This window comes from Helicoverpa armigera, chromosome 9 (genome assembly GCF_030705265.1).
Source record: "Helicoverpa armigera isolate CAAS_96S chromosome 9, ASM3070526v1, whole genome shotgun sequence".
Lineage (NCBI taxonomy): Eukaryota > Metazoa > Arthropoda > Insecta > Lepidoptera > Noctuidae > Helicoverpa > Helicoverpa armigera.
In genome coordinates, this window is record NC_087128.1 from 12,542,460 (window position 1) to 12,565,965 (window position 23,506).

The following is a 23,506-nucleotide window of genomic DNA, read 5'->3' on the forward strand; positions in this document are numbered from 1 at the left end:
CCATCTAGGCACTTTACTATTAGGCACCGAAAAAGCGTGCGTCGGTAACGAAGCTTGTGTAGGTGATGTAATATCGCGAGGCGTAGGAGAGCAGTGCGCGGGAGGCGCGCGGGGGGGCGTCGGCGGCGACGACGAGCGCCGCGGCCGCGCGGACGGAGCGCGCGCACCGATGTCCACACTGACGGCCAGCGGGGGATGATACGCATCCACGGGCTCCAGGCCCTCGTCCGCTGCACTCACCGACACGTACCCACTCACACCCAATACCAAGTCCAGCTGTCTATCGTGACAATTAGGTACCGCGTTATACTGAATGAATTCACAAAAGGCTTTGAAATATTCATAATAATTACAAATGTTATTATTGCATGAGTAGAGATTGAAATCCCCCAGTATAATTAAACTATTTTTATATTTTAAACATAATTGTTCCAATATGTTAAACAACAATGAATATTCGTTATCGTCTGTATTAGGTGGTATATAAACAGTACAGCAAGCAAATAAAAAACGGCTTTTTAGGTACACAGTAGCACAAATGAGTTCGAATTTTTGTTTGTCAATATTTATATCAATTGGCAAAGGCACTCGCCTTAACTCATACCTCGGTGTGGCCACTAAAAATACGCCTCCTTGTTTACGCCCGTCAGCACGGTCACAGCGGAGTATTTGATACCCCGGGAGCACAAATTCTGCGTCGTGAATACCTTCATTGAGACCAGATTCCGTGATCGAAAATAGATCAAAGCCTGATGATTCTAACAAAGATAGAAATTGCGTAGTCTTCGTTCTCATTCCTCTCACATTTTGGTATAGAATATTAATATTTAAATGTTTACTGGGTTGTACTCGTAGTTGGTTTGGTTGAGGGTCGAAACCAAATCCACTCACAATATTCTACATTTACTGGCCATGCCTCTGGGTCACAGAGCTTCTCATAATTAGTTATCGTGATACCTATCTTGAAAGAAGAATAATCTCTTTCTGTTTTCGGTTTTAATTTTTCTACATATATGCCAGAATCGTCTTCCACTCCTAGTACTTGTTTGACGTACTCCTTCAAGTCGGTTTCTGTGGTATTTTTTTCTAATCTCCATACATGTAGAAACTTTTTACGCTCGACTGCCTTCAAGGATCCAATGGAGTTATTATTACCTCCTCTTTTTATAGAATTATTTCTCCATTTACTTCTGACTTCAACCCAACCATTATCATTAACTTTAGAATCCGCTGCTTTACTAGCCACCGCCGCATAAGTAGTTCGTGCCGGGCGCGCTGTCTCGGGCGGAGGTGCGGGCGCGGGCGGGGGCACGGCCGCTGCAGGTGTGCTCGCAGTCGCGGCGGCCGCGGCCGATCTAGACATGAGCTCGATGTTATTTACCTTTACGCAGGTATCACATGATGAAACACTCGAAACAGTGGGTTGTCGACTTGATATCTGCCTCTCGAGTTCCATATTTTTAATTTGCTGTTCATACGAAATACATTTCATATTTGCTGCATTCAATTCTTGTCTTAGTTTACTATTCTCTAATGCAAGCGTAGCCACAGTATCCTTAATTTCTTGTAAAATAGTTGACTCAAATAAACTTAATTTAGCTAAAATCGCACTATTAACTTTTTCTACTATCTGCTCCGATGTCCACGATTCTGCATGAGAGGCAGTTCTTTCGGGATATTTGTTCATTTCTCGTAATTTAGTAGTTGCAGCAGAAACACCACGTACTGGAGTGTCGTCTGTTATGCGCACTCTCTGGGTCACATTAGAGCAGGAATCGCACTTGAAAGTACGTCTCAATTGTACCTGACTTTCAGTAAATGCAGCCTTAGTAATATTCGCGCATGTGTAATGGTATCCAGCTTTGCATCCATTACATTTAATTAGCTCTCCGGCCGTGGGTTCTCCACCGCACGCAATACAATTCATTTTGCATAAATTCGCGGCTCACTGTGCGAGCAAGAGATGGTGTATTCCCGCGAGAGTGAAAGACGCGACGCGCAGCTCGAATCTTCGCGCCACCCGCGAATTGTTTATTGTCACTGCACTTGTTATACCACAGAAAATTGTTATAAAATGTTAGAATTCCACAAAACTATCACTGTACTCCATAGTCTACGCGTAAATTGACTTATAAAGTTCAATTTAAACACATTTTACAGCTTTTTAGCCACCGTTAACTAATTTATACGAATATTAATCGGGAGCGTTACCCGTCCGTGTAGGCGTTACCCGCGCGTTGTATATATGTTGTAACTATACCTATGTAAGGTTAATTTATGTTTACCTAATTATTTAAACTGGAAAAACATTTAATATCAGCCGCATCCGGTTAGACTGGAAGCCGAACCCAACATAGTTGGGAAAAGGCTCGGAAGATGGATGGGAAAAATATTTACTATCGGAAAGTCATCATATGATGATAATTTTTAAATGAATTACTCTGACAATATTGTTTCCCGATAGATATTGTTTACCTAAACAGAGTGCACTAATTAATCTGTATCGAAGCAAAGAAGTGGTTTTCTAAACAAAAGTATCGAAAATAAGGAGTAATTTAGTACTTTTATTAAGCCTGAGAGATAACATAAAAATGTTTTCCTCTCCATGCTTTGAGCAGATTAGCACTTCCAGTTTTTTTTTTACTCAAACTTATAAAATAGTAAAGAAAAGACTACAAGAATTAAACTGTAGGTATACCTAATACAAGAACTTAAGAAAATATTCAAGTACAGTACCTACAAAAAGCATGAATTCCTTCCACTTCGAGAGTGCACTGGCCACTTCGGAGCGATGCCATAAATACAGCCGAATGCGTCCCATCACATTCCCGTCCTCGCTAACTGCTAGCAGCCGCTAGACTCGAGTAATTACTGCTAGAACTAACGCCTGCTTTATGTTGACGATCGTCTTTGAATTTTGTTTTGGTATTGAGTTTGAGTGAATATAGGTGAATTTAGATACTTAATTTACTTAGAATCTTTGAAACGTGTAAGTGAATCTATAGGTACATAGGGTAGTGACTATTTAGTAATCTGTGACATAAGTAGCAACGTGCGTTCTATAAGATACGATTTTTTTTTGTAAACTTTACAGATCGCCTTGATTTATGGTAGGAAAAATACAATAATTATTACTTATGGAATCCTAAATTGATTGACAATCAATAATATGATCCTATTGTTTTGCGTTTCAGTAACTTAAAACCTACTAAAGATGTTGTTTCATTTTCTGATTTCAGGACAGCATTGTCGCGTCATTCCAGTACTTGCGCGAATGCAAGCACCGCCCGTCGATGTCCTCATGACCAGTGCACATTCGTGGCCAGCAATTCTAGTCAACTTGCCAAGTAAGTACAAATTACTACTCATTAGTATTACATAAATTATGACGTGTTCTTTTACACAACTTGCACACAATTTAATTAGTTAAAAAGAAAATGAGAACAGTGACATCTCTGTTGTAAGATACAAACCACTTAGTATGATACGTAGAGACGTGTTGCGAAGTATCCGTTGTTCTTCATCGTCTATTTATATATTTCTACTCGATAATAGATGGCGCCACAAAAGGTTGTAGTCTTTGAAATAGTATTACAATCCATATTTTGCTGCTTGCTGCGGTCTCTGTAGATCTACCATCCTGAAAACCATCATAATCATTAATAAAAACTTCAGTGGTATACAATGGTAAACAAAAAAAAGTAATGCCATCTACACGGGTAATCATCTGATAAACAATAATGGGAAAGGAAAAAGAAAACCGAACCTAATCCATCTAAGTAATGGTGATCCACGGAGCAATCCTCGATTTCTATCTGAGCAGCAATCTCAGATTAATTAATGCGCTGTACTCATGAGTGATTGCATTTCCCAGTACTGGTACTGATCTGTCTTTCAAGTGTCAAACTCTAGATTGACATATTACATGTTTACATACCAACCGGGCAACCGTTTGTTTTTATTTACGGCGACTCTTTAGTATCCAATAATAATTGCCTTCTATTCATCGTAGGATGGATAGTTCATCTACGCTATCGATAGTTAAAATATAAAAAATCGGATTGTTGCTAGGTTAGATATTTTACAAATCGTTGTTGTTTTATATTGTGTGATTATGGATTCATCAAGCAGTGATAGCGACGACAGTGATCTTCAAGTACTGGCACAGTTATCAGACTGGGATGATGATGAAGGCGACTGTGGTGAAATTGCATTCGTTGAACTTTCCAAATCCTTCCTAAGGACAGACTTTATGGCAAGTTTAAGCGACGCTGAATTTACGTTCAGATTCAGGATGAACAAAGAATCGGTAGAGTCACTTTTAAATGAAATAATGCCATTCGTCAAAGTGAAATCAAGGCGGTAGGTAAAGAAGTTGTTAATATTTTGCACTAAAACTTTCAACTTACGCTATAGTGAGTACTTTACCTTACAACTTATTTGTTATTTTCAGAAATAATGGCATACCACCCTTGCATCAGCTTCTACTGGCTCTTCGATTCTATGCATTGGGTGCAATGCTCAAGTCAGTGGCAGAGTTTGTTGGAGTATCACAATCTTCAGCCTGTAGAATAGTGGCTGACATATCTACTGTCTTAGCTAGATTGTACAGTAAATATATAAATCTACATGCCAGAACTACACTAGATTTTTATAATATAGCTCAGTTTCCCAGAGTATGTGGTGTCATTGGCTGTACACATGTACCAATCCAATGTCCAAGTAAGTACATACATAAATCAAAATTGATTAATCAATTGATATACAACTGAGTTATCTAGTGATACTACTTATATATAATTTATTGCCTGTTTCAGGTTCAACAATGGGTGAGGAATATAGAAATAGTAAAGGATATTACTCATTTCATGTCCAGGCTGTATGTGACGCAGACCTCAAATTATTAAACGTTGTGTCTCAATGGCCTGGTTCGGCACATGAATCTACTATTTTCGATAATTCTGTATTACGAGGTAATTGAGGTACCAATCTATTCTAAAAAAATTATATATTATCATAAAATTGTCACTAAATAACTTAATTTATTACTTTACTTTATTCCAGCTCAGTGTGATGATGGTGTTCTAGGAAATTGTTGGTTACTTGGTGACAATTCATATCCAAACCGACCTTATTTGCTCACACCTGTGTACAACCCGTCAACAGCTCAAGAAGTAAGGTATAATGAAGCCCACATTCAAACAAGACGTGCCATAGGAAGGTATATAGAATACTTTGATTAAATAATAAAATAAAAAATTATTAGACATGTAATACCATTTTTTTTCCAGGGCATTTGCAGTCTGGAAGCGACGTTTCCCAGTAATTTCACTGACCATGAGGCTGTCACTAGATAACATACAAGCAGTTATAATTGCGACAGCAGTACTTTACAATATTTGTATTAACCACAACATTGAGGATGTACCCCCAGAGGTTGAATTGCCAGATGAAAATGAAATAGCTGCAACTGCAGAAAACATCCAGAGTTCAGAAAATGATCTAAGGAACAGGCAACATTTAATAGCAAACTTTTTTTAAAAATGAACTTGTTAACTAGTGGCAAACTGTATAAAGTGTAAAATTTTGTAAATAAAAAGCTATTTTTATATTGAATGTCAACTTTATTTACAATACCATCACATTTCTTAACACAAAATATAAACTTCTTCCTACCCTGTTCCCAAGTAATTTGGGCTTGGTGTGGAGGCAAACAATGTAACTCTACCATTGGTAAAAGAAAAAAAATAGGCCAACAGCCTTTGTAGGCTTTTCCAGTCCTAAGGGACTACATTTTTATCAGCCTTTTTATTGTCCCACTACGCTAGCGTCACCTCATACAGAGAAGAAATGAGTGTTAATGCACAAACCCTCAAACTGCTTGCTCAAAGTGGATTTGTGATTTCCTCAACTTTTTTTCTGTCTAATTAGCTACATACAGGCTGAAAGTACACATTGGTACTTGCCTGATCTGTAAAGGGGCTTGTACCTGAGTGGCAGGTGCTTTAACCACTGCTTAGTGGCTTCGCCACAACTTTTATTTGTACTATCACCAATATTTAAAATGCATTTCCTTAATAATGTTTTAGTCTACTGTTTTCTAACTTCAAGTTTTCATTTTCCAACTTAAGATTGTTATTTTCTAGTCTAAATCTCTCATTTTCTAATTTAAATCTTTCAAGTTCTATTTTTGTTCTTTCATTATCTAAAAATGTTTTTTCTTTTTCTAAACTTTTGCTTTCAATTTTGATTTCTAGCAACTTCTTTTTTGTAATAAAATATTCTGCTATGGCAGTATTTCTTGCTAGGGTCCCATCTACTGAAGTTGATTTGCGCTTCACACCTGTTAAAAAAAAGTTTTATTTCATCAATTCATGTAAACAGCTTTTCATTTAAAAACAAAGTATACAACATATAAAAGTATTTATTACCACCACTTGTGTCTGTAAGTTTTTTCAGAATTGTCTGCAGAACATCATCCATTTCTTCATTGCCTGGTTTTGATGTGCTGGGTTCATTTTCATTAGTTGTTGGATTGTTATTAAGATATACATGGGTAGTTTTCTGGCCATTCTCGCCACCATCACTGACATCATTGGAATTGTCGCCATTGTCTGACATGACTGCATCGCCACCAAGACTGACATTTAGGCCCTCCCCTGCTGAACTTAGCAAGGCTGACACCCGATCTAGAACCTCGTCTGGAGGGAAGTAGACAGGTGGCCCGCCTCCAGTCTGAAAGAATAAGTAATTATGAACTTGGCTTGTTTCACATCACAACTTGAACTTCAGCTTCATCCTGATGTCATAGATGGATTCCTGCCAAATACTGTCAAGAAGAAGTAGGAATTTTATTAACCCACCTTGAGCCGTGCCATCCTTATTTGAGTACTGCGCTTTCTTGCGTTTTTCTTTAGATTCTCCCATTTGAGACGCAGTTGCTGTGGTGTACGGCGACAGGTACTAGGAATAGTTGCATTAAAGGTGTCAGTGAGGCGGTCCCATTCCTCTGTCTTCTTTCTGTTCGTGGAGGCATTGGTCTTTCTATTGTTGATTACTTTGCTCCCCTCAATTAAGGAGAGCAACACTTTTGTCTCCTCTCTTGAAAGACCTTTTATTTTAGAATGAGAGAAATCCTAAAACAAATGCAACAACATTTTTGATTATTCTTGGAGAATCATCTTATTTTGATAGAAAAGAAATATGCTACCGCACTACCGCGATAGGAAATTGTGTGCCTGCTGTAATGATAGATGTGTTTGTGATAACATAAACAAATAAATTTTACAGCAAAATGTCGTAATGCAATCGATGAAGTTATTTACCCATAGTTATTCAATTACCTATCTAAATGTATATTTTACTTACACTTTCGGATTCCATTTTAATTATTCCTATAAACAATTACAACAACAATGTTTTGTGGCTTGAGCCAAACATGAGTTACTGTCATATTGGCATTTGGCATGTCATTTGTCAACCATCAAAGCACATCAGTTTACGCATGTTAGTAGATCTTTGGAATTGTGTTTTAAAGATTTATAAACAAAATATTCGAAATATTATAAAAGTATGAATAAAAGATGAACTATTTTTGTCTATGTTTTGGTACAAATAAAATAAAGGTTTATTGAAACATTACGCAATTTTGTGAGTAACGTTGTTGTCTACAGGTGCGTAGAATGAAACGCTAGTCATTTTTTTAGGGATTAGTCGGAATTTCAAACCCAGATTCAAGATCGATCGACGGATCGCCATAATCTGGATTAAAAATAATCTTTAACTAAAGATTGCATATAGCAAGGAGGGAGCCATAACTAACCCGCAAAATGTCTTATATAATTCCGACAATGCAATAATATTAAAATGGATAAATATTCATTGGATGTTTCGATTTCAGACATCGCAGAACCCACGGGGAGCACATAAAACATCATGAGTGCCATCTGTGTACGTTCAAGACAGACCAAGCGAGCCACATGAAGCGGCATATGCTATGCCACCAAGGAGTCAAACCTTACGGCTGTCCTCATTGCACCTTTACTTGTGGAAGTTTGGTAAGAAAATATAACATGTTATAAGCATGGGATACTAAAATAATGTGTTTAGTATCTATTTATTCATGTATTTCTTTGCAAAGCGACTAAGTTTTTTAAGTTGAATATCTTCACAATAGATGGCACTAGTAACGCCGATTTAACATTATTCTATACCCCACTGTTATACCCGCCCGCATAGGTACCGGCATTTAAATTATACAAAGTATTTCATGAAGATATACTTGAAACAGCATAATATTGTCTTCTGCATGTTATATTCAGTATAATACATTTAAAATTGTTTTTCCTTCTAGGAAAATCTACGCAAACATGTTCTTCGGAGTGGCCGGCATCCAGGATTATATCTCTATCATTGCCGATTGTGTCCTTACAACACAAACACAGCTATGGAACTTCGTGCCCATCTAACTATGGCCCATGCCCATAAATATGATTCAAAGACTGCTGTTGAAGCTGTTAAAATGCACCTTATGATCGGTGATAAGAAATAATATGACATGAATAATTTTAAAACTAACATGAACGTAAAAATAAATAAAGTTTCTTAATTTCTTAAATTATTTTTTAAGTGTATGATTTTCTATCACAAGACCCACATGCACGTCACATTCCCAACCACAGGACCAAGTTTCCGAAGTAATGGTAGTTAAGATCTACAGCTCTGGCTAAATTATGTGATTGTTAATTAGTCATTAACTTTAAATTATAATAATATTAATACTTCAAATAAAACAAGACTAGATGTACTACACTTGACTACACTCTGCAAGTTAAAATTCTTGTCTACTAACTGAAGTGAACCTACCTGGAACGCGCTCTCCTGCTGTCAAACGCGCGCAACTCCGCGAGCGAGGGAAAAAATCACACAGAGTCGGAAATACGACGTTATCTCGTTGACGTGTGTTCGTTTCTTCGTGATCGACAAAAATAATACCCAACCGCTTTAGCTGTAACCGCGACAATATTAACACAAACAATTGTAAATAAAAAATAAGTTTATAGCTTCAGTTACGTAATGCGTGATATGGTATTTTTTTAGGCAAATGTGTTCAGTAAATAATCGTAATAAATAGTGCAGTGTATTATTGTAATTTTACGAATTATGACTGTTTGAACTCACGTGGAGTGCTGGAAATCGATTCACATCCATAATGTCGCTGAAGGTGAGTGCTGAAATTATTGATTACTTGTAATATTACAGGAACCGGTCGGGTTCGTTCTATATTTAAATTTTCGCGTGGGCAGCTTACCCTTTTGACGAAGTGAGGGTCACTTTATCGGTATTTTTTTTTGCATTATCGCATTTTTATGATTTAGACAATACATTAAATTCTAGGTAGTTATGTGCCAAACCGATTTTATTGCTTAAAGTTTAAAAAACGACTCATAAAATATGAAAAAAAAGTGTCGCCCCTAAGACGTCTACGTATAATAATTTATTATTATTGCTGCAATTATTACTCCTAATCCCTGAAATCCTCATGTGTGGCTGGTACTTATATATTTTGCAAATAAAATGGGACTGTTATTAAAAAAAATAACAGAATGATAATAATTCAGTACAATACCCACATATTGTATTTTGTGTTATAGTTACTTTAAAATGTTTAATGTTCTTAATTTAAAATTGTAACAATTACATTCAATTATCAGACTATTCATTGCATTAGTTTGCTTGTAAAAAATAGTCTGCAGACATTGTCACTGGTGCAACAATGCAATGCAATCTGAAGGTCAAATTCTGCATCACAATAAAACAAATAGACAGTTATTCAAGGAAACAAAAGGTTCTGTTTATTTTTACTTTGATGAGTAAAGCAAATAAAGTAGTTAACACAAAGAGGATTATTATTTTTGTAACATTTAGTACCTACCTATGTAGGTATCTGACGACTGTAGGTATAAAAATATGTTGCAATTTACAATATTTAAAATAATATTTAATTCAATAAATATGTAATTGTTCCTCCAATACACTCTGCAATATAATTTCCACATAATCTGCAAAAAAAGAAACAATAGGTACACTGTTCTCTATGTCATGTCAGCAGATAACATAAAAATAAACATGACTTGCTTTTATTACCACACTGTAGGTCAAGGATGGGACAATGTAATGATTCGGTAGTTTGTCTGTCGGGGACTATTTACTAGCCCCCTCATAAATATTTACTTACTTTCTTATTATGCTTCTAAAAGTTTAAGGTTTGATAGAATAGCTGATTTATTTATTGAAAAGAGAGAACTTAAAAATTGATTTTTTTTACCAGCATCAACTACTCTTAGTGCTGCACTTGAATCATTCGTTTTTATCTTTGACTAACTAAAAATTCCTTTGAAATAGCTCTATACTAGTTTCTTCTGGTCTCCAGAAAGATTATATACCACCCCAGAAAAGGTTTTACTTGTTGCAGTTCCAGCTCTTGTATTATCCTAATACCAGATCTTATATGAGGAATTAAATATGAATATCAAGTAGAAATTGATATAAAATTACTAGATTAGTTTTAGTCTTTACTGGAAGTCCACATCTCATTCATTGCAAAAACATGATAGACCCAAAATTGAATAAAAAAGCAAGCATGACCTGCACAAAAAAGTAACATTGTCCCATATATTCCATAATTACAGCATAATCTTGACAAAAGCCAGCAATTAATAGCGAATGCATCAAACCGGTTGGTGCAGAAGACAGACCATATTTAGCGCGCCGGCGGCAAGGCTGGAACCCGCCCGACCAGTTGTAATGTCACTGAACCAAGGGTGGTCGAGATTCGCTATATCATCACGATGACGTCAATTAAAATTGGCGTTAAAATGACGGTTTTGAATTTTCTAGAACGAGAGATGCGGACGTGATTCTCTTTTCGATGTTCAGTTGTTTTTTCGTCGAAACTGAAATTTAAAGAAGGCTGATATAAATTAGAACATCAAAACAAAGGACAGTCCTCAAGAACCAGTCTTAAGGGCAGTCTTTCCAAGCTTTCTGCTCAAAATATCCACTCCTTTTACGTCCATACAAAAATTCTAGAATTAACTTCAGTTACGTATGTCCATTCTAAACCCGTGTAGCGTCATTTACTATCATTATCATTGTGGTATAATACCACAGAGCGCCGTAGAATAAATGACATAATGACTACTTTTAGCTCTCGTCTATTTAACTGGTTTTCGTAACAGAGTAGTGCCTATTCACCAAGTTGAGGTTGCATTGCCATAAGGAACCATTAAATTCAGCAAAAGTAATCAGTAGATGCCAATTTAGAAAATGGACGGTTCTAAAGTTCAATTTGCAGTTATTCTGAAATCGAATTGTTTTCTCCGCAAGCATCTTGGTCCTAAACAATACAAACTATTAAACGTTTCTGACCTCTTAGTTCGAAAACGATCTATACAACTTCAACCCTTGTTTCAATATCGCAAATACCCTTATTTACCCCTTTAAAAAGTTTCATTGCATCTCCAACTTTAAACACTGGCACAAAACTCGAAGTAGGTTGGTTAAAAGACAAAAAAACACTTGTTTCCCGGCTGTAAAAGACGAAGAAAGTGGGCCACAGCTGCTAGTCTGCAGCCACATATCACTTTACACTGCGACCTTTAATGGGAACCGGCCAGACATCGTATGTACACATACACACATTCGCAATGTACATAAATATCTACAAAAGTACACCTTGCTGTGTTTCCCTAGAGTTACGTCTTTACTAGATATGCGATAGATAGCGAGGGTCAAGGCTTTCCCGATCATTATGCCAGGGTATAATGCCTACAGCTACCTGGCCTTAGATATTGCCCTATTGGATTTTAGGTTGAAAACTAAAGTGGAGGCCGTCCTAATGGCAATGGCTGCTAAATGTGGACGTTGTCCGTATCCAGCATGTTTAATATCGAAATGACAAGAAAAATAGAAAGAATGAACAACTTGCACAAGAATCTACTGCTCATTTACGACAATCGATAAAGTTTAGTATGTCATGATATAGTCATGCTATAACATTTTATTGGCGAGCCTGTAGACATACAGTCTAGATGTCATTCAAATTCCTCATAACTCCGAACCAATGACCCGATTTCTTGTAACACTGAAAATACCAACCACAGACTCACATCGACCATAAAACTGTAACAACAAGCAATAACAACTAAATGTTCCATAAAGAAATTCAACACATTCACAGCGGAACTTCAATAGCGATTTACCAGATTCTATTTTCTCCACATTTTGAAACCCCTCCCATAACTGCGACAGTTAGCGTCTGAACTAAATATAATCTGTTTAAGTATTCATCCGCTGCAGCCCAGCCTGTCTGGATTTAGGTCTAGACGGTATAAATAACCAGCTGTGACTTATGGCTTTGATTTTTCAAACGATATTGTCAAAGGTTAAGTTTTGTTAAAGCTGAAATATTTTTGGTCGTAAAAGAAAATTGGGCATAATTCTTTAATTGAATCAATGAAATGTTAAGGTAGAAAATAATAAGGACCAGTGTAATAAAATAAAAGCTCGGATATAAAAACCAGACGTCACGGAATTCTGTCCAACGTTATGTCTCGTTCAAACCATCTTTAAGAACATTCCCTTCCTTAAGGTATAAATCTAGCAACTGAAGACATTTAATTACAGTTCCGCGATAACTAATCAATAATATAAACTATGACGTCACGTTCGACGGCTATTTGCATAAGTTATGGCCCATTAAAGCTATAGCCAATTACAAATGTTACGATCCCAATAGAATGGTGGTATAAATACGTAATCTTAGTTCGTTTTGCAAATTAAACCGTAGCATTTATGGTTTTAAATGTGTGACCTAATGGGATTGTGTATGTTATTCATGGTAATAAGAAGCATGCCCTGATCGTGATTCTGTACCGAATGCATTTTAGATTGCAGCAGAAATGACCTAAGTTTTAACAATAAGTATTTTTGTTGTTGCCAATCTAGAGGACATCCGTCTATAAAAATAGTCAGTACATACTTCATTAACTCCTCAACTCATTTATCAGCCACGACCGCTAAACATCACAAATCAACGTGAATTGCACGTTAACTGCAATGTTGAGTAAGACTAATTCTAACAAACGCACCGGAGCGAACAGTATTGAATACACATACAGTTCATAACGGAGATTAGAAGCACATGAGCGAGCTATGTGGTCTTGTTTATAAGACCGTAACCCGGCTAGACGTGAGACGGCTCCACGGCTTTATGGAGCGTAAATAACTTATGTGTTTTGACCCCAGTTGACAGGCTTTTCATTCCGAATATTCTCTTATTTTATTCACCTCGAAAATTCTACTAGAAGTTTTCTAAAAGCTTTTGTTGTTGTTGAAGAGCTTTTACCTATAATCTTGAATATACCAAACGCGCTGAAGTATTTATTACTTTTCTCTCCTTTGACTCAGGAATGTGTAAACTTCCGTGTTCGGAAACCTATCATGATATTTAATAGCCTTGATAGTTGTGGGGCTTCAAATGTTACTTAAACCGCACCTAAAGACTATAGTCAGGCATATGCTAATCCCTGAAATGCGCCACAACCTGACGACGTCTGAACAGAAGATGTGACGCATATTCCTTGTTAAGTTCTTGCCATACCTAATGGCGGCTGGGTAAGTAGACACTTAAAACCATCCCTCTATCCATAGGTCCTTAGTTATGGGCAGTCGTGCATTGCAATTTGCTCACAACGCCATTTCAACCGCCACTTACCGGAAGCAGTAAACTCATCTAATTGACAAGCGGGTTTTAATGAACTGTAATTAGCTTTACCACTTTCCCTAATTACACGGCTGACATGCGAAGTTACAGAACCTTTGTTCAGTATTGCTATTGTATGCCTGCTTTTCCCAAGGGTCAATAAGTGGTCTGTTGTGTAACGGCCTTACGGTCGATAAAATTTTGAAACCAACTCCTTTGGAAAGTATTTCTTAGTTTTAAAAGAACAACACGTGAACATTTATTAGGTGTTAAATATCCCTAACTATAAAATTGCTGTCTATCTCTTTCGAACTCAAACCGATAGTTGTCGAGCAACATAGAGAAGTAGTTATTACTGGCTCGTTAATGAAGCAATGCTTACCCATAGATTACAAGACAGTCAAGTCTAATTGACCTGCAGTTTAACACTGCCTGTATAATTGCAGTACACTACAATTAGAAGTTCTTCGCGAAGTAGCTGGCGACATCGTTTAGCTCCTAGTAGACAGGACTGTTAATATTTTTACTAGTATAAGATTTTAGTTAGATGTACAAATGTACCGCCCAAAAAGGCTACACATTTCAATCTCAACTAGGACTTGTATCCCAGTATCTCTGCCACGCCTAAATTATTTGAAAGTGGCTCCATTCTGATTTAAGCAATCTCCAAGGAAATCAGGTATCGCACGCACTTAGTGCTAAAAATTCAAATGTCTGCAGACCCACCCAAACTAAACCTGATGTAAAATTGCACAACGCTCGTCTTAAACGCAGGTAAACGCAACTATTACGCGTGTTGGCAAACCGGTAAGAGGTGCTTAAAGAGAATTACTTACTTCATGTACCGCTTCCCAGATACTTATCTTTTACGTGGAAATATGCTGGAAATGGAATGGAAGTAAAAAAATGCTGCAATCATACTTAAATATTTAAACATACATTATAAGAAATATGTAACAGATTTTGTCAGTTAGTAGACACATAATCAACCTTCTAAGATTCTCTCTATGTTAACACCTAGTACTCTAACAAGCTGGATTCGATAAGGCTGGAAGCCGACCCAATCATAGGCTAAGCAGATATTTTCATTATTGTTACCATTACAAATCTGTCTAAAGTCTAAGGTGATTAGAAATATTCTTTGTAATTTCAATGATCATAAGCAGATGCTCAGAAATACTGAAACAACATTCCAAACCTATTGACTTGAAAGCAATTCAATTATGATTCATGACGTCATAGATCTATTTGTATGCAAATATGGAGACGTGGTGTTAAACCGATTTGTAAAACAAATCGTTCTACATGAACTGGTCATAATCTGTAATCTAGTTGACAAATGTATGCTGTGACGGATATTTTTAGAAGTGACTGTGAAGTCATTCTCGTGATTGGTAATGTACCAGTTTTGCTGCTGACCTGATTAACGTTGCCCCACATGAGGGTACAATCTGGGATGCGAATTGGCGGTTGTGATTCTAAATTGTTTATTCCCAACAATCCCAACCTAGGGCAATAGGCCCATAATAAATACTGGCTCTATTTTATCTAAAAAGTTTTCTAAATTATTTCCGAAATCAATATTCGAAAAGGAATAATTTCGTTTCAATGTGTAGCTAGCCGAAATATATTTTTGGGATTTTCCATACTTCGTCTTTAGACTTTAGGCATTTGTTTCTTGTAAGTACAGACGAACAACTATTTCTTATTGGAAACACACATGCAATATGGCGCAAAGGTTAACGACTTAGGTACCCTTTGGACAGAAATATGAAAAGCCGGGGCAAAACGGTCATTTTATGACACATGGCAGGCATTTGATTCTTACCTGTGTCGAGTTGGCTGGAATAAATTTAAATACAATAAAACCATTGACAATCTGGAAACATGAAAATGGGGATGTCTCAAAAATTTTCGAATGTAAAATTAATTTATACTCAAGGATAATTTTAATGACATAAGAGAAAGATCTCGAACTATTCCAAGAAAGAACATCCGATAAACATTATGAAAATGTGATGAAAATTATGCAAGCGTTTCTGATTTACATCACTTTATATTCAGTACAGGCGACTGCAACGCGGTTTGTCATCCATCACAATCAATCACGCTCACTTATTGCAAATTAGCTTTTACCTACGTCTGTGTTACCCACTGTATGTAAATGGGTAACACACTGAAATGTAAATACGTAAGTAGTACATGAAACAGCATTAATAAATCCCTTGACGGTAAAAGAAATTAACTAATTTGAAGATACTACTTATACCTTGGGAAAGGTCATCATAAGTTTCATCATGGTTATCCTTATGGGCGTAATAGTGTCCACAAGATAGAGGCAAATGAGGTAAATTCTCAAGAAGGGCGATGAGCAAGTTAAGAAAGTCTTACTAAGTTCCCAGAAGTCGTACAAAATCTTTCAAAATTAAGAAAATGGACCCTTAGCAACATTTTAAGCAGGCGCAAGTTTTGCCCGTGTTTCCAGCCAAACCAATTTGGGTCATTTCAATTTGAACAGGTCAAGGCTACCCTCGAAGATTGAAATTATATCTCGATCAAGAATCTCCTCATTACGCCAGACTGCGTGCGCATAATTGCGTGTCTATTCAAGTTTTTATATATCTTTAGATTGCACATGGCAGTAAATTATATAGGTGTAACTGAAGGACTTTTTGCCGATAAGTATATGAGTAATGCTGGAAATATGACTAAAATCTAATTAGTGCGGCACTTAAGTCTGTCTGGTATATAATGAGCCTTGATGTTTGTCTACCTAAGCAATGATGACTAGATCATTCTATGTTAAAGAACAAATAGAAGTCATCGGGCATTTAAATGATCCTTCGGTAATTCATATCTACTAACTGCCTGCTTGCTGCTGCCTGCAGCCAAAAGAAAATACATATACCATACCACTTATCGAAAAAACACTTTAGGTCACTTCATCGAGATCTTTAATAAATAAGCTTCAGATTTCGTTTCGACCTAGATTAAAGACTAAATCAAAACAACCAGATCAATAACTATGACATATTTACACAGAAATAAACATTTGATTACAAACTGCAACATAACCGCGATAACGTGACCGCAGTAACATAATAGTTTATTTTTAACCCTCACGTCACTACCTCCGATACAGAGGTTAAAGATTACCTTTACTACGAAACAGGTGATTACCTATATGGGATTTTCCTGTGTAATTACGTTTTGTTTTCCTTTCTTGTTATGGAATTTCAGTAGAAAATAATAAGTAAAGTGTAATTAAATTGAAGGGCTAAATAAAGTCGTTTAGAGGTTGAATATCATAAAAAAGTTAATGTGTGCACTTGTGGTTGTTGCTTATTTGTATTTATATTAAATCCTGAATGAGTACAGAATATTTAAAATCCACGAAAACTATGGTTTCAAGAATCGTTTTGGTAGTTTGGCTAAATCAAAGAGAAACCCGAAATCCATTTGCAAAAAAGAAACAACATCTTCAACTACAGTATTTGAGTGCCACCCACTGCTAAAACAATAGACACATCTGGTCTTTTCTTCGAACAAAGACTAAAAGGCCATACATTTGTCTAGCCCCATAAAGGCGGGCTAATGCATTTTAAAGCACCACTTGTCAACAAAAGAGTAAAGGCCACTACCCTTGGGTTTTTCCGCCCCTTGTCGCCATATGGTAAGTAGCAGTCGGGCCCACTTGACCTGAGAACAGGGTAGAATACAAAATGGCTGTACGTTATGTCACGAACGTTACTGTCAGGAGTTTTCAAGAGCTTGAAGAGCAAATCTTTAAAAGAACGTTAGATCTTTAAGCTAAATAAAATCCAACGAGACAAATATTTCACATAACATTAGACTACAGAACACGTAATGTATCATCAATATTATTTTCTGCTTGTGTACATACATACAGCAGTCGATACCATGTATCTTTTCCACATATAAGTACAAAAAAGGTGTTTTTCCAGTTAATACGATGTCGCGCCACGGTAAGTAGCTGCCACATGTACACTTGACCCTGCCTTTGTCAAACAGCGGTTTTCCTTCGGCGAACCTTGCTCGCTAGATCGAGTTACATCACTATGCGTGTTTTTGTTTAGTCTTCCTTATTCAATTACATTATTTACGAGCTGTAGTTCAACTGTGAATTGCCATGTTTCTAACTTTCTACAGATTTTCATTTTATGCAAAAATCCCACATCTGTTTAGTATCCCTGGATATTCTTTATATCACACGAATTTACTTCACGACTCCACGTTAACTCATAGTCTAGTACTATACAGAGTCCCTCCTTGGCCATAACCATAACAAACCTCATTGCAATAAAGTCTGGAAGCCAGTGTACACAGTATGCACCTGAATAGTAAACCCGAATGAAAGCCCGTCTGCCGCATTCCGTATCGACCCGTCTGCTCCTACCCTTTTACGGTTTCAAGGGTATTATGCGTGCGTGAACCATCAGCTATGGTTACGTACTTTCCAGTTTTTTACTCACCTATAAAAAACTTGCTAGCAACATTATTTTTCTTGCTGAAGTTGACATTCTTTAAGCAAGTTAATTGCAAATTAGGAGCAGTTTAGTTCTCAATTAGGTTTGAACGAAACAAGTTAAAAAGTTGTAGGTCCTAAGTGGTGGCGACCGGATAGGAAATTGTGGTGTAGGTTAATCACCACGTCATGTACATATCAATACTTGTTTTTTTTTTCGCTAAAACACATTATATTTCAGTTTTTTTTCCCTGTAACTGTGGTAGGGTATTTCGGTCTCGTACCAAATATCCTGACGTTGACTTTCGCTTTCAAAGTATTTTTTATCAGATATCAAATTAACGTCTGCGACAGGCGACCTTGCCGAAGCAATTTGTCAGCAAATTGGAGTTGAGAATTACATTATAAGGTTGTTTGTTTGCTTTGTCTTTTTTTATATGACGATATTGCTACATGGAAAAGCCAAAATGTTGGCGTAGTTGGCTTTTTGAGGGAAATAAAAAACCGGGACGATTGCAAATTAGGGTCCAATCCAATGTTATAGTAGTAAGCAAAAACTTGTGAAACTAATCTTCAACTGAAATAAAATTAAAACCTTAATTTATATTTGCACTGTTCTTCTAAATGATCGTACTGATTGAAGACTCGCAATATTCTAATTTAAAACTCGTTCTTTATCATTCCATTCCATTTACCATGTCATAAATCAGAATTCAAGGCAATCTGTTCAAACCTCGAGTAGTTCTGCGATCCCAATTAACAATCTGTTTATAATTGAGACGCACTTAGCACAGTCAATGACCAAATATTTAATACTGAAGATTATTTATGGAACCTCTGGTTCTGTGGGTCGTAAAAAAGTTGATGAAAATGGACATTACGCATTAAAACTAAAATTTCTGCAAGTACTTCATAAAAAAACTTGCTCTCAAATTTCACAAGAAGTACACAGTTTCTTAGTAATAAATCAGTAAAACACTTTAGTTCTAACATTTTAATGGTTCTCGTCTGTCGGTCAAACATTTTAACTTTACTACGGGAAGCATTTAGGCAATTTCCTTATAAGCTTTTTGTACTATTTCTAAATATCCTGTTTCATATGCTTCCTTCTCGCTATTATGTTATGGGGAAGTGGGCGGTGGTAACTGGTAACTCAATTTGGCTTCATTCGGGATGAGATGTATATTTTTTCAGGCATTGTGTCCCATAACTAATGTACTTTGTTCCAGTGTTATCATTTGAATGTCCTATAATTAACTCTCTGCAGTGCGCACTTATATCACTTGGTAGGCAAATGAAAATAAATTAATTACATGAAAAATACCAAAATATTACGGTCAAAAGTAATGATAGAGATCTATTTGCACGAAAATTAAACTAAAGCATATTTTCTCCATGTTATGATTCTGATACAAATTTTGATAAGCCTTATTAACATGGTGGCTGCCAGAATTATTTCGCTGTAGCCACGACCTTGCCATGTGCCATGAAAAATGTAAGGCAAACTTGGCCAGCCTGCCAAGAAACTAATGTAACTTGAATGTCATTGTCAAGGACTCAGGAGCCTCGTATTTAATAGAAACAATATGTAGTAAAGAAAGCAATAAAACGAGAAACGTTGTTCTGAATGACATTGAGAATTTTATTGAATTTGCACATGGGATCATATTTTTGACCAACCAAAATGTAGTGTCATTTGAATTCCTTGGACAGTTATAATGCTAAAGATCTCTCAATAATTTGTGCAGGTGCTAATTGAACTAATGTAGTCAATTTAATCAGTGTCAATTCTTATTATTCTCGCTAACAGTGTTTTTATGTTGATAGCTTTTTTAATAACCTCGTCCGTTAATCCAATTAACGCGATGTCTTTACGTCTTTTTGTCAGACACTTCCAAACATAATGGTTTTGTATTTCCTGCCAACTGAGTGTAAATTGCGATGAATTGTCAACACAATCGCTGTTGCAAAAATATGCTTAGAATTTGCATATTGATCAATATTTTTGCATAGTATGAATAATTAAAACAGTATTACCCACTAAGTGAGTGAGTACTTCTTACTTAGTGCCTTTCTATTTCTTCAAATAGGTACTTACATTCACCAAAAGTCCTTATCAACAATGACATTCACAAATTAAAACCGCAGCCTTGAAATAATAACGGAAGCGACGTAATAAATAATCGAACGACAATTGCAGAAACACAATTTGCCAATTAGCTACCGTTGCGCAACCGGGGAACTGCGGTGCGCAGGCACAGTTGCGCGGGAGTTCGTACGATACGGCCCGTCTTACGTCATTGATGATCTAGCAATCTGGATGGTGTGACGAAATCTTGCCTTACTACTCATTGAGGTTTTTACTGAGCGTTTCGTGAACGGAATTCTTACAGTAGTACCCACATCCGGGATGCTGTGGTTTGAAATACAATGCCTATGAATCTGACTCTGTGCTTATGCTAATTTATGTTTCCAGGACAATAATTAATGCGGCCAGCAGTTAACATACTAATGTATTTATGACCTTAGCCAAAAATATATCGATCTATGAGTTCGAGAAATTCCGAGTAAACACTAAGTTCAAAAAGCGAGTCGAGCCACAAAAGTCAAGGCCTCGCTCCTAATAGAAATGGTTGAGTCTAGATCTGCATTATGCATTCATCTCAAGGCCGCCATTCGTTCCGTTATTACTGCCGCGTTTTTTCCTTTGGACACGTTTCGTGGCGCAATGCGTTCACAACTCTTTTTTGAAGAAAAAACTGTTGTTGTCTTGCGTTTGGACCATTTCGAAATGACGGTTCTTGCCTTTGAAAGGAAATGAAAGCTCGGAATGGAACAAAGCTAAATGTTTGTTTCAGAGAATAGCTGCCTATTTATAGTTTAGGAAAGACCGGTTTTTAATAGTCGCGGAACTGTTTTGATTTGAATTTCTGAGTAAAATTAATATTCAATAAGAAGACGATAATAATCTCAGTTTTAAATAAGCAGATGATGTTATACAAATCTTTGCAAATAACTGTTTCCACAAAACAAAGAACAAGATCAAATCCGTTGTTAGCTCGTAATTATGTTTTATTACAGACTACTCTACTGAAACTTGCTCTAATTTTGTAATTAACAAGACGCTCGTTCTCTTCATCTCAGCTAATTAGCATTCCTTCATCCGTGGCGTTGCTCAACAATGCTTTGCTATTGACATTAACACGGTCTAAATCATTTTTAATGGTCGGATATTGTTTTAGTTTTGTTTCTGTATTTTTATCTTTCGTGTTTTTTGAGAAGCTTGTTAACATTTAAGAATTCTTACATCAAAGCTAGGACAATGATAAAATATTACGTTTTGTTTATTATTCGACTGTATTTTATCATATGAGTTCTCTCTGGAACTGAATAGGACTTACATTAATGTTTTGCCTTATGAAATTGGTTTCCAAAGCTGACACCAATCCAAAATAAATATTTTTTGGATCATCGGTTTCCAATGTAAAAGCTGCATTATTAGTCGACGCTCCCAGTTCCTCTTGTTCGAAGTTCGTCGATGTAATAACAATTCATACCAAAAGGGCTTACAAAACATTCCCATCGTTTTCCATGAACATTGCAGCAATAAATACATTGCATTGTGCAACTGCATTCTACCAGGCGATGCATTGTTGAACAAAAAATTGGGCTCGCCATGCGAACGTTGACCCCACATTGTACCGAGATGGAGCCTTAAACAATGTGCGTACAGTTACTGAATAATTTTACTTTCATACGCTACGTTCAAAGGTTTGGAAACTTGAATGTACAGATGAATGGCTTTATTGTTGTGCCAGAGGCTGCGGTCATTTGGAAGTCAAAAGGACCAATTTGTGTACTGTAAGAAGTGACACTTTTCCTTTTGAAACCTTTGGACCACATGTCTTCATAACTAAAATCTATTTTATTTTTATTACTGTGTGAAGACAACGCTTGCTTATAGACACCATAAAAAGTAACGGTTGAGCATTTAAAACAGATCAGTTCGGGAAGACCATTACTTTGCAATATTCTACAGCAGAACCTACAACCAAATCAATCACACCTAAGCCTTTACTTTCCATAATCATGGGCGATCCATCAAAGCCCCTTTTACCACGAACTCGCTGCATCACTCCCGGCTTATCAATTTCCATTTAATTCTCCATCGCATATTGAGTAAGCATTGCATTACGATCGCAACTCATCTCGCCGGTGACTCGGCGACTTTCTCGTGAGTCATCAGCGACCTGACCCCGCAACTGTCATTATGGAGCTCTATAATGTAGCCAGTTTGAGTCTCGTAATGTTGGGATAGTTGGACCTCTGATTCAATTGATATTTCTACAGCCTTCCAAGAAAAAGTTCGTCTTGGTCCTCAGAGATTCTCTACGTTACTTGAGATGCTATAATTAGGTAATCTGAAATCCTCAGTTTCTTTTCAAATAAGATCAGATGAGACCCTATAATTGACTGCCTACTAATCTAAGCAAGTCTCGATGCTTCAGCACAAAGTTCAATAACCCTCCGCCATTGGTACCTCGTAAGAATATAAGCTTGGCGACACTCCCTTCAATAAGGGCTAAGTACAGGGAGCGCCCCTCCGTAGTCAAGGAAATTAAACGATAAGAGAATGTAACATTTGCAACCAATGTGGATAATAGATTGTATCTGCAGAACCCAGCCTTAATAGAAACATAAGTGCCTACTTGGCGGAGATTAATTGCCATTATCAATTGCAGTCATGTGTTCCAATTGCTACGGTCTTTTAAGCGTTGCATATTGAAATGATCCTTTTGTAGTATGTAAACCAGCTTTTCTCTCTCTACATTGGTAATAGCATTTTCTGTCATTCCCTAACAAACAGTGAAACCTATTTAAAACGCAGCAACAATTAACTGAGGAACAAAACAGAGCCTGGTGTTGCATTTTATGCATTAAACAGCGACTTTCTAACGATTGCAGCGAAAGATAAACATATTTGCACGCGAGCTGATGTCAACATGGAGAAAGTACATATGACACCGATTGCTCCTTGCGGGTCGCGGGTAGTAACACCACGTGCCCTTGACTTGTTAGGACAGCAGTTCCTTACATAACTATGTTATATTTTTGTATCTTGTATATTGGTTAACACATACTTACCGGACGCAGCGTACAAATGTAAAATGATAATGTATTTGTTTTGCCATGACCTCTGTTACTTCTATCCTAAAAATAAATAAAAAATTTGGATGATTTCCCAGATCAACATC

The 23,506-nt window shown here is 36.7% G+C and overlaps 4 protein-coding genes across 5 annotated transcripts in view; 3 read left to right on the top strand and 1 right to left on the bottom strand.

Moving 5' to 3' along the window:
* Positions 1 to 8,572, top strand: part of LOC110369776 (zinc finger protein 433) — a 37,342-nt gene extending 28,770 nt beyond the window's left edge. The window contains exons 4-6 of the mRNA XM_021325324.3: positions 3,240 to 3,347; positions 7,901 to 8,057; positions 8,354 to 8,572. Of these exons, the coding sequence (XP_021180999.3) occupies positions 3,240 to 3,347; positions 7,901 to 8,057; positions 8,354 to 8,551 (463 nt within the window). The 3' untranslated portion in view covers positions 8,552 to 8,572. The remainder of the gene's footprint in view (positions 1 to 3,239; positions 3,348 to 7,900; positions 8,058 to 8,353) is intronic.
* On the top strand, positions 3,715 to 5,611 carry LOC110369742 (putative nuclease HARBI1). Its single transcript, XM_021325287.3, has 5 exons — positions 3,715 to 4,362; positions 4,454 to 4,722; positions 4,818 to 4,973; positions 5,065 to 5,221; positions 5,292 to 5,611. Exons 1-5 carry the CDS (start codon positions 4,115 to 4,117, stop codon positions 5,539 to 5,541), a joined length of 1,080 nt encoding a protein of 359 aa, XP_021180962.3. The 5' UTR covers positions 3,715 to 4,114; the 3' UTR covers positions 5,542 to 5,611.
* Positions 5,604 to 7,480, bottom strand: LOC110369743 (uncharacterized). Of its 2 annotated transcripts, none has more exons than XM_049839546.2 (4): positions 7,369 to 7,480; positions 6,864 to 7,136; positions 6,435 to 6,735; positions 5,604 to 6,343 (listed from the first exon to the last, which is right to left on the bottom strand). In XM_049839546.2, the coding sequence occupies exons 1-4, from the start codon at positions 7,381 to 7,383 to the stop codon at positions 6,075 to 6,077; spliced, it is 858 nt and encodes a 285-aa protein (XP_049695503.2). In that variant the 5' UTR covers positions 7,384 to 7,480; the 3' UTR covers positions 5,604 to 6,074. The 2 variants fall into 2 exon arrangements, with proteins under 2 accessions (XP_049695503.2, XP_021180963.3); XM_021325288.3 differs by having other exon boundaries at positions 6,432 to 6,735.
* Positions 8,573 to 8,896: 324 nt separating the features above from the next.
* LOC110379452 (ankyrin repeat domain-containing protein 29) overlaps positions 8,897 to 23,506 on the top strand; it is a 37,599-nt gene continuing 22,989 nt past the window's right edge. The window contains exon 1 of the mRNA XM_049839545.2: positions 8,897 to 9,223. Coding sequence (XP_049695502.2) covers positions 9,212 to 9,223 — 12 coding nt within the window. The 5' untranslated portion in view covers positions 8,897 to 9,211. The remainder of the gene's footprint in view (positions 9,224 to 23,506) is intronic.